At 45.5% G+C, this 19,408-nt stretch overlaps 1 protein-coding gene across 2 annotated transcripts in view; it reads right to left on the minus strand.

The window, feature by feature from the left end:
• Nucleotides 1-1,885: 1,885 nt before the first annotated feature.
• Nucleotides 1,886-19,408, minus strand: part of LOC145358803 (tropomyosin alpha-1 chain) — a 110,865-nt gene continuing 93,342 nt past the window's right edge. For both annotated transcript variants that reach the window (XM_080213110.1, XM_080213108.1), the window contains one exon: nt 1,886-3,841. In XM_080213110.1, the coding sequence (XP_080069236.1) occupies nt 3,759-3,841 (83 nt within the window). In that variant the 3' untranslated portion in view covers nt 1,886-3,758. The remainder of the gene's footprint in view (nt 3,842-19,408) is intronic.

The raw sequence follows: 19,408 nt of genomic DNA on the forward strand, positions 1-19,408 counted from the left end.
TTGGTGAGGATGAGATCAAATGTGTTCTTCTCTCTTGCTGGTTCCCTCACCATTTGCTGAGTCCCAATCTAGCAGCCTTGTCCTTTAGAACCCAGTCAGCTCAGCCTGTGTCCACTCCTGGTGATGGACATTGAAGGGCCACCCAGGGTATATTCTGAGACATTGCCATCTTCAGTTCTTCCTCCAAGTGGTGTTCAATATGGAACTGGTTCAACAGTTGAGGGGAGATGATAGGTAGGAATCAGCAAGTTTCCTTGCCCATGTTTGCCCTGATGTTATGATTCTTTATGAGATCTGGAGTTAACGTTGAGGATTCCCAGGCAACTCTCTCTGTATACCACCACCTCAATCATAGAGCAATTGAAACCAATGGTGTGTTATCAATACAGCGCAACTCAACGTGTGCAGATCGCTCTGTGGTTGGTTGGTCTGGAGGAGTTTAGAGGGATAGAAACTGGTATGATTATAGAGAGATTGGGAAACATGGTGAGAATTTTAATACCAGGAGTCACTGAGCTTCAGACTGATGATGAACTTGGTGTCATTTGATCTGCAGAGTTTCCAGAGGATTTTCACCAGAGAATGATCTATTCCCTTTAATTGGGAATATTAGAATTACCCAGTAAATCAGAGGCTAGGGAATGTAGACAAGTGGGATCACCTCTTGATAATTCTTCTAAAGACACATACAGAACATTAATACTGATTATCCATATTTAAATTTACAGGATGTGGGTGCCACTGGCTCAGACAGCATTTATTGCCTAAACCTAGCTGACCTCGAGCAGATAGTGATGAGCCTCGAACCACAGTCCATGTGGTGCAGGTACACCCAGCGTGCTGTTAGGGAGTTGCAGGATTTTCACCCAGGGAAGTCAGGATTGTGAGAGACTCGGACTGGAACCTGAAGGTGGTGGTGTTCCCGTGTGCCTGCTGCCCTAGTCTTTCTAGATGGTACGATTACGAGTTTGCTCTGTGCTAAGGTGGCTTGGTGAGACCCTGCAGTGCATATAAGGTCCTATGAGGAGAGACTGAGGGATTTAGGGTTGTTTTCGTTGGAAAGAAGGCGGCTAAGAGGGGATCTTATTGAAACATATAAGATGATTAGAGGTTTAGATAGGGTGGATAGTGATAGCCTTTTTCCTCGGATGGAGAAAGCTAGCACGAGGGGGCATGGCTTTAAATTAAGGGGGGGTAGCTACAGGACGGATGTCAGGGGTAGGTTCTTTACCCAGCGGGTGGTGAGGGATTGGAATGCCCTGCCTGCTGCAGTTGTAAATGCGTCTAGTTTGGGGGCGTTTAAGAGATCTCTGGATAGGTTTATGGACGAAAAGGGATTGGTATAGGCTAGTGGGTCATTGTTTTTGTAACTGGTCGGCGCAACATCGTGGGCCGAAGGGCCTGTTCTGCGCTGTAATGTTCTATGTTCTATATTGTAGGCGGTACACACTGTTGCTATTGTGTATCAGTGGCGCAGAGAATGAATGTTTAGCGTAATGAGTGAGGTTCCAATGAGTGCTTTGTCCTGCATGGCATCGAGCTTTGAGCGTTATACGGGCTTGCATTCATCCTGATAAGTCAAGAGAATTCCATTACATTCCTGACTTGTGCCTTGTGGACGGTGGATAGATTCTTAACTCAGCACCTGACTCCCCAAAACAGCATTTGATCTGCTGGAGTAGGTGCAGTATTTAAATGGCTGATGAAGGTACAGACCAGCCACGATCTGATTGAAAAGGAGAGCACGTTGGAGGGATTGAGAAGGTGTACTGTTTCCAGTTAACCTCAGCCAGCTGTGCTGTAGTTCAGCATGGTTAGGCTGATACGTATCCTGAACTTAGAGATACCAGCATACCAAGAAATATTCAGACAAAAAGCTCAGAGGTTTCTTCAGCAGTGAGTCATTTTATTTGCCAACATCACCAGTGCAAAGGCAGATCAAGTCATAATTCCCCAAGGCAACTGTTTTGATGTGCAAAGAAATCAAAAACATACATTCCCTTTTAATCCAGTTCCTGTGCTATTTTTGGTGCAAATAGTGTCATTTTGTGTGTTGAAGTTCCAACACTGGAAGTACGCGACTTGTATCAAACAGTACAAAGCATTGGAGATCATAGGGGTGGGCGAGGGCGAGAGGGGTTTGTTGGACCCTTCTAGACCTGTCGAAAAGGGGAAGTAGTTTCTGACTATTTTTGGCTACAGTTGATCACAAACGTTACAATTGATTGGAGCAGCAAGAGAAAAAAAACCAAACAAGATGATCCAACTAAATGGAGTGGAACTAGAATGGAACCACGGTACATTAAACAAGGCAATACAAAAGGTCACTGTGGTAATTGTGATGATTGGCACTCAGCCAACAGGGCATTCCACATAGCTGCAGGCAATGGAGCGGCAACCCAAACACAAAGGGTTTCATCCATTTGGAATGTAAAAATTCACCCAGACCCTAACACTTTGAACAAATCTATCTGTGCAGTATAACTCCTGAGTGAACAGATTCAATTTGAGACTCTGTAAGCAAGACTTTGGCATTTGGTCCAACTTGCACTCCAGGCAGGAGAGAGACTTTCCTTTTCGGGAAAGATAACTTGCCCCTGGAAGTAACAGATTAAAATGTGCAGCAGGTTAAAGAGGTACAGCTGTCAAACTGGGTGCACGGAACAGTTCGTCAATTCAGCAGCCCACACAATGTGGCAGGCTGTGTATTTCTGCAGTGCAGGAGATTAAAAATACATTTGTAAATGGTGGGGAGGGAATGTAACCCAGTCCAGACCACAACAACAGCATGGAGTTCTTTCAGACAAAAAAAAATTTAAAGAAAAGCATGTGTTTTTCTGGTCTTATGGGACTGTTCAGGGATGAGGGGCCCCTATCCAAATCCACTGCCTTTTGTAACAGCCATACCCAATGAGCCAGGGCCCAGTGTGTGACAGTAACATACAGAATATAAACACTCAGAGGCATCACCCAACCCACAAACACAATGACCCATTTCAAATGATAAAGCTTCAAAATTGCCCTGGAACAGTTCTGAGCACCTCGAGTGACGGTCACCCTCGATGGGAGCAAGAATGGAGCACCAGGTGAAAACAAGGGCTGTGTAAGGCGTCGCTTCAATCTGCTTATTGATGTCTCAAAAGATCTTGGGATTTTCTCAGGAAGGAAGGAAGGAAGGAAACCCGATCCCCAAAACCTGGGGAGTGAACACTGAAGAGGCCGTCGTACCTCGGCCCACAGAAGACCCACTGTTCTCCCTACAGAGGAACTGAAAAGATTGAAGATCTGACAAAGGGATTGGTCGAGAAACCCATCGCCATCCAGGATCTACTAAATGACATCACCCACTGAAATGAGGAACAAAGCAAGCGGTTACAAAAGGTTAATATCATACTAAACATACATGGAGAGCAGTAATTAAGGCCAGACCACATTTCACAAGGTGCAGGTCCCACCTTGTAAATTCAATAAAAGAACCAGGCTCCAGTCTCAAACACCAGGGTAGAGTTTACATACAGGCAGCTGTGCTTATTCTAATAGGAGAGAAACTGTGTGCACACGTGAGGGAGGAAAAGGAAAGAGCCCATTATCACAATAAAAATACTACAAATACAAAATAAAAACTTTGGTCGGCATTTGGTATTTAATTGGACTGGATGAGTTGACACTTGCTTGACGAGGGATGATGACGTGGAATATTCAGTGACGAGCAGTCAGCTGGCAATGGTCGCTGGGAGTTGTGTTCCTTAAGGCTCTTCTTATAAGTTGTGGAGCTCTTGTAGAGTTTGATCAAGAACCTGGTGCATACCCATGTTCTCTTCTTTTGCACGTGTAACTTGTTCTACGAGAGAGAGAGAGAGAGAGAGGAAAAAAACACACGTCAGCAACGGAAATGACATTTGCTAATCAGGTTCCCTTCAGGAAACAAGAAGATCCTGATAGGACAAGTCGGACAGCAATCTCTGGACATTCGCTGTGTCAAAGATCTCAGCGTCCTTCGCGATCTTACAAAATTTAGTGGGGATCGGGGCGGGGAGCTCAATCATGCCACAACCTCACTGGACCATCGCAGTTCATACAATGGACATCAACTGGTAAACACGACAATGAATTAAAACTGGTTTTAAATCTTATTGTTTAATTGGGTGAATTGTGGTATGGGACGCTGGGAGTTTTCCAAGAGCATCTGTCCAGGGATTACATGTACTGCATCAGATCAGTAATGTGGATGGGCATCACACTGAATATATTTCAGTCCAACGGACAGGGTTTCACTCAGACCATTACACCCTTATCCTCCCATCAATCCAAGGCTCACATCTCAATTTAGAGAATCAGAGATACCCAACAGGTAATACACGCAGATTGAGATTCTATTCAGACTGCAGCCTGGAACTCCCTCCTGGGTGATTATTCTACATGTAAACCACTGCCATTGCTAATAAGTCTGCATTTTGAATTTAGGAACACAGTTTCGATAGATGTTAAATCACCCCCATCCCCAGACTGGGTTCCAGAGCTCATGTGCCATCCCAGGTGAAGTTATTGCAACAGAAGTAAGTAGAGTGAGTGGGCGAGGACCTGGCAGATGGAGTATAATGTTGGCAAGTGTGAGGTTATCCACTTTGGTAGAAATAATAGTAGGAGGGATTACTATTTAAAGGGCAAAAAGCAACAGCACGCTACGGTGCAGAGGGACCTAGGGGTCCTTGTGCATGAGTCGCAAAAACCCAGCCTGCAGGTGCAGCAGGTGGTTAGGAAGGCGAATGGGATGCTGGCCTTTATAGCGAGGGGGATTGAATATAAAAGTAGGGAGGTCTTGCTGCAACTGTACAGGGCACTGGTGAGGCCGCAGCTGGAGTACTGTGTGCAGTTTTGGTTGCCGCACTTGCGCAAGGATATTTTGGCCTTGGAGGGAGTGCAGAGGAGGTTTACTAGGCTGATACCAGAGTTGAGGGGGTTGGACTATGAAGAGAGACTAAATAGACTGGGTCTGTACTCGTTGGAGTTTAGAAGGATGAGGGGGGATCTTATAGAGATGTATAAGATAATGAAGGGGATGGATAGGGTAGAGGTAGAGAGATTCTTCCCGCTTAGAAAGGACAGCAGGACTAGAGGACACAGCCTCAAGATAAGGGGGGGGGGGGGGCGCAGTTTAGATCGGAGTTGAGGAGGAACTTCTTCACTCAAAGGGTGGTGAATCTCTGGAATTCTCTGCCCGTTGAAGTGGTGGAGGCTGCCTCGCTGAATATATTTAAGTCACGGGTAGATAGGTTTCTGATAGACAGGGGGAATTAAGGGTTATGGGGAGAAAGCGGGAAAGTGGAACTGATCCACTTCAGATCAGCCATGATCTTATTGAATGGCGGGGCAGGCTCGAAGGGCTAGATGGCCTACTCCTGCTCCTAGTTCTTATGTTCTTAGACTGCTAAGCCATTGATCTAAGTGTCAGCCTTGAGCTGGATGATAGATTTGCAGATTGCCGATCTCATCACACCCACAATGACCCTGGGAAGCAACACATGGAAATAGGAAACTAAAGCCTTTTAGTGACTGCCTTTGGACAAAAATCATACAGAATCCTACAGTGCAGGATGAGGCCACTCGGCCTATCAAGTCTGCACCAACCACAATCCCACCCAGATCCTATCCTCATTACCCTAGCTGGTACCCCTGACATCAAGGAGCAATTTAGCATGGTCAATCCACCTAACCCACATGTCTGGATACCTGCCCCCCAAAGCCATGATGTGGTTCTGTCTATTCTAATTGCACAGGTACCTCTGGTTCAGGCTCTGAAACTGAAAGTGTACTTTCAATCGGCGGGGTAAGTGGACAAAAAGCTTTCTGGGCTGGGAAAGCTCTCTGTTGGCTGAGGAAGAGGCAGTATCCAGCAGGGAGTAGTTTGGAGTTATTAGTAAAGTTAGGTTCACTGCCAATGGTAAACATGCAGTCCTCAGCAGGAGAGGGAGAGAAAGAGAAAAAGCTGATGCAGTATTTGTACGCGTTTCCCCAAGGAGCAGAGTGGAATAATCCACTGAAACCTGGCTCTCCAGCACAAACGCCCCTTATATTGGAACGGCCATTCAGGAATGTTTCACATTGGTGCAGAGGGAGTTTGAATTGACAAAGCTGGTCAGGAATGAAGAATTCTGTCGGATTACACGTCCCAGTGAATGCCAATCCAGCTCTTCCAATATTAACACAACAGATCGAATACTTCAGCTGGAAAATGTGTGGAATTACAGGAATAGGGCGGGTAAAACAAGGGGCATACACGCGGTGGGTTGTGCGATGGCTGCTCTTGGATGTTGTTTCGAGAGTTGCCTAGTGCTTCACGTCGTTAGTGTACGCTTAAACTGGACCAACTGACGGGCAACACGACAGCTCAGTGACCATCACTGATTGCTGTGCAGACACATGGATTTGGGTCGGTGTCTGTGGGAGTTTGCACATTCTCCCCGTGCTTGCGTGGGTTTTCTCCGGGTGCTCCAGTTTCCTCCCACACCCCAAAAACATGCTCTTAGGCTGACTGGTGTTAACAAATTGTCCCTAAATTAGGCATCCCTCAATCTGGTTATAATTCCTTTATTGTGGAGTCCAATAGGCAGAGACAAAGGTCATGGGTAGAAGAGGGCAGTCACAATGTTAAAATGGGCGGCACGGGCTCGTTGGGCCTGTTTCCTGTGCTGTGTTGATCTTTGAAACTCACTCCTTATCCCCACTCAGCATGTTAATTAACTCATTAAATATTTGGCATCACTTCCAACTTGCTATTGGCCAGCACCTTGAGGCAGAATATATCATCATTATGGACGCACCTATTGGTCATGTTACTTGCTCAATAATCCCACGAGTTTAGATCCCACCACGTTAAATAAAAAGCTAGAAGTTATTTGATCATAAAGCTGTTTGATTGGAATAAGAACCCAACTGGCTCATTAATGTTCTTTAGGAAAGGAGTCTGGCCTGATTGACGCGCAACTTAAATCTTGCACCAAAATGCCGGACTCGGAAGTGTCCTGAGAAGTCCCTCACTTGTATTAAAAGCAGCATCAAGAGTTCAAGTAACTGGTGCAGTAACACTGTCTTCAGGGTAACTAGGGAGACGCAACATGAGTCACAGCCCAAGAATAACTTTTCAACGTCCAACATTATAGACTGAAGGAGGAAGAGGATATTGTGGTTTGGTTACATTAAAATGTAGTTGGATGCGACATATTCCATCCAATTCCATTGGATAACCCTACACTGCAGGAGGCCATTTACCCCATCGAATGTGCACCGACTCTCTGACACGGTAGAGTATTTTACCCACTCTATTCCTGTAATTCCACACATTTACCATGGCTAATCCAACTAACCTACACATTGAACATAGAAAAACTACAGCACATACAGGCCCTTCGGCCCACAAGTTGCACTGACCATATCTCTACCTACTATACTTACCTATAACCCTCTATCATAGAATCATAGAACCCTACAGTGCAGAAAGAGGCCCTTTGGCCCATCGAGTCTGCCCCGAACACAATCCCATCCAGGCCCTACCCCCGTATCCCTACATATTATACCCACTAATCCCTCTAACCTATGCATCCCTGGACACTAAGGGGCAATTTCTTAGCGTGTCCAATCAACCTAACCCACACATCTTTGGACTGTGGGAGGAAGCCGGAGCACCCGGAGGAAACCCACACAGACATGAGGAGAATGTGCAAACTCCACACAGACTGTGACCCGAGCCGGGATTCGAACCCAGGACCCTGGAGCTGTGAAGCAGCAGTGCTAACCCACTGTGCTACCCTTAACTTACTAAGTCCCATTTTGGGACACTTGGTCCACCTAACCTGCACATCTTTGTTGAGTTTTTAAATTCCACCATAATGCTAAGAAATAGAACATTACAGCGCAGAACAGGCCCTTCGGCCCACGATGTTGCGCCGACCAATTAAAAAACAATGACTCTCTAACCTAAACCAAACCCTTACCATCCATAAACCTATCCACGGATCTCTTAAACGCCCCCAAACTAGGCACATCTACAACTGCAGCAGGCAGGGCATTCCAATCCCTCACCACCCTCTGGGTAAAGAACCTACCCCTGACATCCGTCCTATAACTACCACCCCTTAATTTAAAGCCATGCCCCCTCAAGCTAGCTTTCTCCATCCGAGGAAAAAGGCTATCACTGTCCACCCTATCCAAACCTCTGATCATCTTATATGTTTCAATAAGGTCCCCTCGCAGCCGCCTTCTTTCTAATGAAAACAACCTCAAATCCCTCAGTCTCTCCTCATAGGACCTCCCCTCCATACCAGGCAACATCCTGGTAAACCTCCTCTGCACCCTCTCCAATGCCTCCACATCCTTCCTATAATGTGGGGACCAGAACTGCACACAGTACTCCAAGTGCAGACGCACCAGAGTTTTGTACAGTTGCAACATGACGCTGCGGCTCTTAAATTCAATCCCCCTACCAATAAACGTCAAGACACCGTATGCCTTTCTAACAACCCTATCTACTTGATTCCCTACTTTAAATGAGTAAACTTCTCCTGGCATCCGACTCCAATCCTGTAACACCCTCACAATAAACCCCTTTCCAGCGTCAGCACCATAAACCTGTGGCCACATCAATTATGTGGCACAGTGGTTAGCACTGCTGCCTCTCAACGCCAGGGACCCAGGTTCAATTCCAGCCTCGGGTGACTGTGTGGAGTTTGCACACTCTCCTCGTGTCTGCACGGGTTTTCTCCAGTTTCCTCCTACAGAACAAGGATGTGCAGGTTAGGTTGATTTACCTTGCTGCCCCCCCCCCCCCCTTCTTGTCAGGGGGTGGGGGTTTACGGGAACAGGACCTGGATGGGATTGTTGTCAGTACAGGCTTGATGGGCCAAATGGCCTCTTTCTGTAGTGTAGGGATTCTATGATTCTATGTGGAGTCTATTGACAGATTCTGTGGATCCAAATGCCCAATAATGAACAAACGGAACCAACCAAAACAGGCAAGATTTATTACCTTCCTTCCAAAATTACGTGGATTCAAGCTCAGCTCACAATAGGTGGTGGGTCACTGTCTAACTCACCACTGCACAATTTCCCAGACATTGTGCGCATTCCTTAATACAACAGGGTTGCAACTGAAGACCAGGAGTAATAGGGTTTTAGTCAGTATTTGCTGAGAAAACAGCAAGTCTAATGTTGTGTACCAGCTGCTAGCAGTCCCAATTTAGTGTGTTTCTATTCAATAAACCCAGAATATAAAAGTTCAGAGTTATTACAGACGGCAACGCCTTCTCAATATAAATTACATCAGATCTGAAGAGTGAACCTGAAAGCCAAAATGGTATAAATTCAATGAATGTTAACCTCAGGAGATGGATTCAAAATTAATCAGCAAATCCAATCTGGAGATTGTACACACAAACAACTAGACTACCTGGAACATCACTTGGTTTAGAACGGAGTTGAGGAGGAACTTCTTCACTCAAAGGGTGGTGAATCTCTGGAATTCTCTGCCGTTGAAGTGGTGGAGGCTACCTCGCTAAATATTTTTAAGACGCGGGTTGATAGGTTTTTGATAAGAGAGGGGATTAAGGGTTGTGGGGAGAGGGCGGGAAAGTGGAACTGAGCCACGACAGATCAGCCATGACCTTATTGAACGGCAGGGCAGGCTCGAAGGGCTAGATGGCCTACTCCTGCTCCTATTTCTTATGTTCCAGTCGCTACTTCAAAAGGTCTGGTCCTGAATCCAGGAATTCACACTTGTTTCATTCCTTTTTGTTCCATTTGTAGCGATTGACTATACTGATGGTTGGCAGATTCTTTCCCTATTGGATGTTAGTGAACTAGACACTTTCTTTAAAAAAAAGACAATTGACAATGTTTTAATGGACATCGTTAGACTTATAATTCCAGATATTCTGTTGAGTTTTTAAAATTCCACCACTGTGGGATTCAATCCAGAGCATTACTCTGGATTAAGTGACTACGCTTCCCATTAATGAGCTGGGAATAATTATATTGAGTCAACATAAATGGATGCAAATCAACACTTCCCAGGGTCAAGCAAAATATTAAAGAGGAACAAAGAACAACCCAGCACAGGAAACAGGCCCCTTGGCCCTACAAGCCCACGCCGCCCATTTTAACACTGAGTGCCTCATTCCAATCCTCCTTCTACCTACGACTTTTGTCTATGCCTCTTGGACTCTACAATAAAGGGGTGCAAATTTAGAGAATTATATGTGTGCCAGATTGAGGGAGGTCTAATTTAGGGGCAATTTGTTACACCAATCAGCCTAAAAGCACGTTTTTGAGGTGTGGGAGGAAACCGGAGCACCCGGAGAAAGCACAGGGAGAACGTGCAAACTCCCACAGACACCGACCCAAGTCCATGTATCTACACAGCAAATATTGGACATGGTAAGATTTTAATAGCACTGTGACACCACAATCTCAAACTCCTGGTGTAGTTCTTTATCTCAGAGATGCCCTGTGGGACGGGGACAGTTAATAGAAAGATGCTGTTGAAAATGTATCAGTCGCAACCATTGAGGGAATTAGCTGAACATACAGTCAGGAAATGGGATGAGAAAGCTACAGTTCAATAGCCTGCACTAAAATTACTAACATCTAGCAAGCCGCTTTGTTCAACGAGGCACGTACACAAATGCCAGCCTCGCCAGCGATACCCACATCCCATGAAAGGTTTGAAAACATGTATGTGGAGGTGTCTATTAGACCGGAGGGACACCATTAAACCTGAGGAGCAGCAGGTGAGAAATGCCATTTCTGAAAGACAGACAACTTACCCAAAAAACCAAATTTAAAAGAAGAGACTTATCCAGAGAGAGATCTGAACGCTGTACAGGTGTTCAACCAAGAGGAAAAGGAAGGAGGTATAAAAAGACAGAAGCACGTAGAGTTGGAGAACAGGGAGAACTCTAGATGGTGTCAGAGTAGAATTCAGCAGCAGTTCTAGAAAGCAAAGTGTGTTATGATTATTGCTTATCTGATCTGAAATCACCTTTTCGAATATCTTCGTACAAAATTGATCTAATAGCAAAAAAGAAGGAATGTGAAAACTTCAAACATATCTCAACTTTAACTTCAAGTCTAGGAAATTGTTAAAATCATGTCAGATCTATCCTGGCAGGCTGAATGAACCGGAATTAACTGGATCTCGATCATCACCCATCTAAAACAAAATACTACAGATGCTGGAATCTATAAGAGGAACAGAGGATGCTGGAAAAGTTTAGCAGGTCGAACAGCATCTTCCAGAGAGAAACAGCTAACCTTCGAGTCCTTAGGCTTTTTTCAGAACTGAAGGGAGGGAGAATGTGTTAGAGCTGTAGAAAGTAACACCTTTTGTTCTGTTAACATTAGGACACAGTGAATGAAATCCCACTAGATATCCAATGACAATAGGTGTCACTATCTCTTCAACGACTGCATCTTTCAAACCAGAAGGTTGTGGTCAAGTCTCACTCCGGAGACTTCAGCACATAATCTAGGATGGTGCTGCAGTTGAATACTCGGGGGCTTGCTGGACTGGCAGATGGTGCCAACCTCTGGATATGATATTAAATCAAGGCACTCTCTGCGCTCGAGTGATGTGAAAGGTTCCTTGTTATTATTGTCAAGTACAGCAGGGTTCTGGCCAATATCATTGAGAACATAATGTCTAGCGGTTTGTGGAAATTAGCGGTGCACAAACCAGCTCTGTGGTTCCTACACTGCGACAGTCACTACATTTCGAAACAATGTGATTGGTGGCAAAGATCTCTCTAAAGACACATGCTCTTGGAAGGCAATTTACAAAGTCTTTTGTTTGCTTTCATTCTTTTGGATCCAGGCTTACGTTTCCTAGTTTTTGATCACCTTTACAGGAAAACTGGTCATTGCTGGAAGCTCGTAACTCATTCATACCTCTGAGTGCTGTCAATGCCACGACTGATACAAATACATCTTTAGTTAATCTGTTCCACCACTGACAGCTCAGAATGATACAATTACTACGTTACATTTCACTGGTGGCTTTCTTCACCAGATTGATTAACCCGAGAGTTTCATTCTCTGGTCCAGCCTCCTATTAGGATCATAGAATCCCTACAATGCAGAAAGAGGCCATTTGATCCATCGAGTCTGCACCAACTCTTTGACAGAGCATTTTACTAAGCTCCACCCCATAGCCTAACCCCATGCATTTACCCCACTAATCCTCCTCACCCACACATCTTGGAACGCTTCAGGGCAATTTGGAATGGCCAATGCACCTAACCTGCACACCTTTGGACCCTGGGAGGAAACCAGAACACCCAGAGGAAACCCACACAGACACGGGGAGAACGTGCAAACTCCACACAGACAGATAGTCAACCAAGGTCGGAATTGACCCCGGGTCCATGTTGCTGTGAGACAGCAGCGTTAACCACTGTGCCACCGCGAAGATCCCTCAGATTAAGATCTCTGTCTCTTTTTAAGCCCACTCTTTATGCAGGCGTCTCTGTTTAAACAGCTCTCAATGTCATACACGCTGTTGTAACTATAAGTAGATTCAATAGTCTGGAGACATCACCATTGTCTCCAACTAGCAACGCATGAGACAAGTACAAAACTAGGTCCCACTTGATGTGGGCTCCAGCTTATATTCCCAAATGGGTCCAAATTTCTACTATTGGGACTTTTCCTTCCATTCCCAATTAGTGTGAAAGGTTTCATGTAGTAAAAGCTTTCTCCAGGAACTGGAACGAGCCTTATCCTAGTGATTGCGTTTTCCGAACATTAGTCAACAACAGATGAACAACTGGGATATCTTTGCCAGACAGAGAAGAGGCACTTTGCTCTAAATCAAATGTTAACCGAAACTAGTTTATTCCAGTTTGACTATATTTACATATCTATTACACAAACAGCTGCTATCACACCCCCCCCCCTCAAATGATGTTCACATTTTATAAAACTTATATATATTCTTGTTTTTCATTTATTTACAAATCCAATTGAACCTTTGGTTTTCTGTTGAGTTATAGTCAGAGTTTTACAGCATGGAAAGTGGCCCTTCAGCCCATCACATCCACATCAGAAACAAAGTCGCTTTGCATTGGCCAGGAATTGAACCCAGACCTCACACAAGGCAGGGAAGAATTCCACCACTGAACCACCAACGCATACAGCAATATTTTTAAGATACTTTCTTTCTTGACCCAAACTGTGACCCATCTGTCCCGAGTCAGAGAAGTTCTTGCCAACAGAAACAAATTTTGCCCTTGACCTTCAACTGAAATTTCCACTCAGACATGTCTGTCTGACTCTGATTTGAACTAGGTTTAGGCAGACTTGTATTGGATATCTACTGGTGTCCCACTGATACCCCAACTATACAGTTCATCAAACTCAGTTAATTCTTTTCAACTTTCTTCTTTGTGAATCTCTGAAGATAAATATGATCTATAAGTACAAACCTAACCTTTCACAACTGTTCCTGGTAACTGCTTATGATGAGGTTCAATTTCAGACTTCTTTCTCTCACTGTACCCCCATTCTGACTCTCTTTATACCCAGACTGTTTCTTTTCTACTGACTGTGCTAAATAGAACGTTCCAGCGCAGTACAGGCCCTTCGGCCCTCGATGTTGCGCCGACCAGTGGAATCAATCTAATGACCCTCTAACCTAAACTATTCCAATGTTATCCATATGCCTATCCACTGACCATTTGAACGCCCTTAAACTTGGCGAGTCCACAACTGCTGCAGGCAGGGCATTCCACACCCTTACTACCCTCTGAGTAAAGAACCTACCTCTGACATCCGTCCTATAATTACCACCCCTTAATTTAAAGCTATGTCCCCTCATGTTAGCCGTCACCATCCAAGGAAAAAGGCTCTCACTGTCCACCCTATCCAATCCTCTGATCATCTTGTATGCCTCAATCAGGTCACCTCTTAACCTTCTTCTCTCCAATGAAAATAACCTCAAGTCCCTCAGCCTTTCCTCATAAGACCTTCCCACCATACCAGGCAACATCCTGGTAAACCTCCTCTGCACCCTAAATGCAGCTTCAGCAGTGAAAACCTCATCTTGGGCCTAACCAATTCAGCTGCCGTCTGCCAGGTTTGTTACGATGAATTAACAAGACTGCTTTGTAACTCAGTAACAAGAAACATAGAAAATAGGAGCTGGAGTAGGCCATTCATTATCATCCAACTCAGTAACCTGTCCCTGCTTTTCTCCCATATCTTCTGATTCTCTTCACCTCAAGAGCTGTATCTAACTCCTTGAAAACAATGTTTTGGCCACAATGTTTTCTATGAGAGCAAATTCTATAGATCTACGTGTGTGTGTGTGTGTGTGTGTGTGTGTGTGTGTGTGTGTGTGTGTGTGTGTGTGTGTGAAGAAATTTCTCCTCATCTCAATCCTAAAAGGTTTACCTGGTATCCTCAGAGTGTGACCCCTGGTTTCTGCCAATCTGTATCTATTTGTTTAACAAAAGCACGTCGATGCCCAGGTAACTGTACTGGAAGAGTTTATCCCACTGTACGTACTTCACTAAATCCCCTAACCCACACATCATGGGACACTAAGGGGCATTGCAATAAACCTCAGCTTGTAAAGGATAGAATATAATCAGGGTGCCCCTCCAATTAGTGAATCATTAAACTATATTAAGCTATCAGAGGTCTAATCATCCTCTAATTATCAGAGGTCTAATCAGTTATGCAGGAGGGCAAATCTCCATGTTTCCAGTCACATGTACGGAGAGATAGGCAAAATAGCCCATCATTGTGGTAAGAATGAGAAACCAGTCATATTAGGAAATAGACCCATGTGGTATAAATAATCATAGAATATAGAAGCTACAGTGCAGGAGACCATTCAGCCCGTCGAGTCTGCACTGACTCTGATACAGGATCTTATCCAAGCCCCCTCTCTCTGCACATTCTCTCTCACACTTACCCATAGCTCATCCATCTACCCTACACATCTTCATTGGCTCCTGCAATGCCTTCACTTTAAAACTTCCATCCTCGGGCAGGGTTTTCCAGCTCCTCCTACCACTGGGCTCTTCCAGTCCTGCTGATGGCAGCCTTCCGCCGCAGGTTTCCCCAGAGGGTGTAAACAGTGGGAAATCCCGTCAACAGTGGCAGGGTCAGAGCTCGTGCTGCTGGACACTGGCAGGGTCATCTCTACCACTGTAGTACTCACCATGTGGGGGAGGGGAGAACTTCATCCTTAGAGTCCAAATCCCTCCAGAAGCCAACCCCTCCTCTGCAATCCCCACCTAACCTGCACTCTCTGGGATCTCTGTGCTTCTCCAAAGTGGCACCTCGCACCTTCCCCACCATCAGCAGGCAGCCTCTCCTTCAGCTGTTGAGGCTTAACCTCTGCCACTCCACAACCTTTCAAACAAAAAAGTACCTCTTGACCAAACTTTTAGTCACCCTTCCTTCACTGGCTCAGTTTTTGTCAGCTAACATTCTGGAACATTAAAGTTGCTACACAAATGCAGTGATTGGCACGGCTGCCTCACAGCGCCAGGGACCCAGGTTCAATTCCAGCCTCGGATGTGTGCGCGGAAGTTGCACATTCTCCCCGTATCTGTGCGGGTTTCCTCCAGGTGCTCCAGTTTCCTCCCACACTCCAAAGATGTGCAGGTTAGGTGGATTGGCCATGCTAAATTGCCCCTTAATCTCAGGGCGGGGGGAGAGAGATAAGGTGGGATTGTCCCAGTACAGCCTCGATGGGCTGAATGGCTTCCTCCTGCACCGCAGGGATTCTATAATTCTCTGAAATAACGTCTATCTCACTCACTCGAGACAGGAATGTTGGAAGGATCCGTCAGGTGTTACACGACATGTTCTTGCTAAGCGTATTCAAATAAGATGAAACTGTAATGCATTCTCTGCTGTTTTAATACAGAGCCACAGGCCTATTGAATGTAGCCTGAAGAGAGCTGGGATGTGCTTTGCCACAGTCTCCTCCTCCTGTCAGCTGGGCTTCTCACTGCCCAGGGACACGAGCTTCGTTACGGTGTTCCAACAACAGCTTTGGAAATTGGAGGAGGCCATTCAGCCCGAGCTGTTCCATCGTTCAATTAAAAAAATCCACACGCTTTTATATACTCAACGAGCAACCTTAAACTTTCAGCTGACTCTATAGCCAGTGTTGGTGTGGTGGGGGGAGAGCGAGTGCGGATAGGTGGTTGGGGCTCTATATTGTCGTGCGTGGGAGAACTGATTCATTATTTCGCTCCTAAATGGGCAAAGAGAGGGCGCGAAATTAGGCTTTTAAATTGACGGCGCTGTGCCCAGTGGAGGTGGAGGAGATGTCGTGGAGCAAGTTCTCAGTGACCGTCTCTGAGGAGAAATTCAGCAATGATTTTGCAGGAACTGTCCATTTCACAATTACAGATGGAAACATCTCAAAACTTATATGGTTGTTCATTGCAAAAAAATTCAAGAATATTTAATTTTCTTCATTTGATCATCATGGCCATTCTGTATCTCAACTCCATTCTCCTCTCTTTTAACAGCTCCAATTCTCCCCTCTCTTTTCCTGTATTCGTTCATGGGGTATGTCACTAGCTAGACCAGCATTTGTCGCCCATTCATGCTTGTCCTTGAATTGAGGGGCTTGTCAGATTATTTCAGAGGGCATTGCTGTTGTTCAGAGTGACACCCAGGCCAAGTATCATAGAATCATAGACCCCTACAGCGCAGAAAGAGACCCTTCGGCCCATCGAGTCTGCACCGAACACAATCCCACCCAGGCCCTACCCCCATATCCCTACATATTATACCCACTAATCCCTCTAACCTACACATCCCTAAGGGGCAATTTCTTAGCATGGCCAATCAACCTAACCCGCACATCTTTGGACTGTGGGAGGAAACCCACGCAGACACGAGGAGAATGTGCAAACTCCACACAGACAGTGACCCGAGCTGGGAATCGAACCCAGGACCCTGGAGCTGTGAAGCATGGATGGCAGATTTACTTCCCTAAAGGACATTAAATGTACCAGGTGAGTTTTTTTTTTAAACGACAATCACCTCCACCGAGACTAACTATTCAATTGCAGATATTTTATTAACTGAACTTAAATTGATGGGATTTATGGCCCTACACATCGGTGTGTTAACTTTTATTGGTAGAGGGATTGAATTTCAGAGCCGTGAGGTCATGTTACAACTGTACAAAACTCTGGTGCGGCCGCACTTGGAGTATTGAGTACAGTTCTGGTCGCCGCATTATAAGAAAGATGTGGAGACATTGGAAAGGGTGCAGAGGAGGTTTACCAGGATGTTGCCTGGTACGGTGGGAAGGTCTTATGAGGAAAGGCTGAGGGACTTGAGGTTATTTTCCTTAGAGAGAAGGTGACCTAATTGAGGCATATAGGATGATCAGAGGGTTAGATAGGGTGGACAGTGAGAGCCTTTTTCCTCAGATGGTGATGGCTAACACAAGGGGACATAGCTTTAAATTGAGGGGTGGTAATTATAGGACGGATGTCAGAGGTAGGTTCTTTACTCAGAGGGTAGTAAGGGCGTGGAATGCCCTGCCTGCAGCAGTTGTGGACTCGCCAACTTTAAGGGCGTTCAAATGGTCAGTGGATAGGCATATGGATAACATTGGAATAGTTTAGGTTAGAGGGTCATTAGATTGTTGTGCCGACCAGTGGAACCATCGAGGGCCGAAGGGCCTGTATTGCGCTGGAATGTTCTATGTTCTACATGGAGGAACAAATGGAGCCTGCTACATTGGCCTGAACGTAGCAGTGATAAGGGACATCCACATGAACCAGATTGATTCTGGAGCCTGGCGTGAAGCTGAGTGCAGCCCATTAATCTGCCTGTCTGGACAAGGTGGACACCTGGCTTTGGTTAAACCCAGGTGTTGGAATCGTTCTCGAGCGCTCTCATCAAACCGCACCCCAATCCTTTATTCCCCACTGCATTTACACACTTGGAGAGTCACACAGGTCAGACCCAGCAAACAGGATCATCATCTCAGGAGCAAATATAACAAGACAAATGTGAATAATGAGATTCCATCCAAGAAAACTGCCAGGGAGACAGAGGGGAGTGAAACTTGGAGTGGGGACTGAAAATGTTGACTTCCCTCTGCCTGAAACAGAGCATAAGAACATAAGAAATAGGAGCAGGAGTAGGCCATCTAGCCCTTCGAGCCTGCCCCGCCATTCAATAAGATCATGGCTGATCTGTTGTGGCTCAGTTCCACATTCCCGCCCTCTCCCCATAACCCTTAATCCCCTCTCTTATCAAAAACCCATCAACCCGCGTCTTAAAAATATTTAGCGAGGCAGCCTCCACCACTTCAACGGGCAGAGAATTCCAGAGATTCACCACCCTTTGAGTGAAGAAGTTCCTCCTCAACTCCGTTCTAAACCGCCCCCCCTTTATCTTGAGGCTGTGCCCCCTAGTCCTACTGTCCTTTCTGAGCGGGAAGAGCCTCTCCACCTCTATCCTATCCATCCCATTCATCATCTTATATGTCTCAATGAGATCTCCCCTCATTCTTCTAAACTCTAAGTTGAAGGAAATTTCTGATCATCCGGTATGGAATACCGGAGCAAAAATCGGACAATTCAGTGAGAGGACAGAAATCGAGCGCAAGCTGATAGAGAGATAGATCCAGAATTTGTCGTACATAGAAGTCTTAGTGAAGAGGCCATTTTCTACAGGACTAGAGGGCACAGCCTCAAGATAAGGGGGGGGGGGGGCAGTTTAGAATGGAGTTGAGGAGGAACTTCTCCACTCAAAGGGTGGTGAATCTCTGGAATTCTCTGCCCGTTGAAGTGGTGGAGGCTACCTCGCTAAATGTATCTAAGTCACGGGTTGATAGGTTTTTGGTAGGCAAGGGGAATTAAGGGTTATGGGGAGAGGGCGGGAAAGTGGAACTGATCCACTTCAGATCAGCCATGATCTTATTGAATGGCGGGGCAGGCTCGAAGGGCTAGATGGCCGACTCCTGCTCCTATTTCTTATGTTCTTATTTGGCCCATTGAGTTGGCACTGACTCTCAGACAGAATATCTTCAGGCAGGATGTCTGGACCAAAATTTAAACAATTGGCTTTCATTTTTAACTCCTTCGAGGAAAGGTTCACGGTAAACGGCATTTGACTAGTTTGATGGAATTGTTTGATGAGGGCAGCATTGAGAATTTGGCACAGAAACCATCGTTGTCTGTAGTGGGTTACAACAAAAGCTATTCTTGCCTAATCCCACTTACCAGCTCTTAGCCCTGAGTTCCTCAATTTATGGCACTTCCAATTTGTGTTTTTTTTTAAAATGCTATGAAGGTTTCTGCCTAAACCACCATTCCAGGTAGCATGTTCCAGACCCCAACTACCCTCCAGATAAAATTTAATTTCTCAA

The sequence above is a fragment of the Carcharhinus amblyrhynchos genome, chromosome 26 (genome assembly GCF_965287045.1).
Source record: "Carcharhinus amblyrhynchos chromosome 26, sCarAmb.v2.hapA, whole genome shotgun sequence".
Classification (NCBI taxonomy): Eukaryota; Metazoa; Chordata; class Chondrichthyes; order Carcharhiniformes; family Carcharhinidae; genus Carcharhinus; species Carcharhinus amblyrhynchos.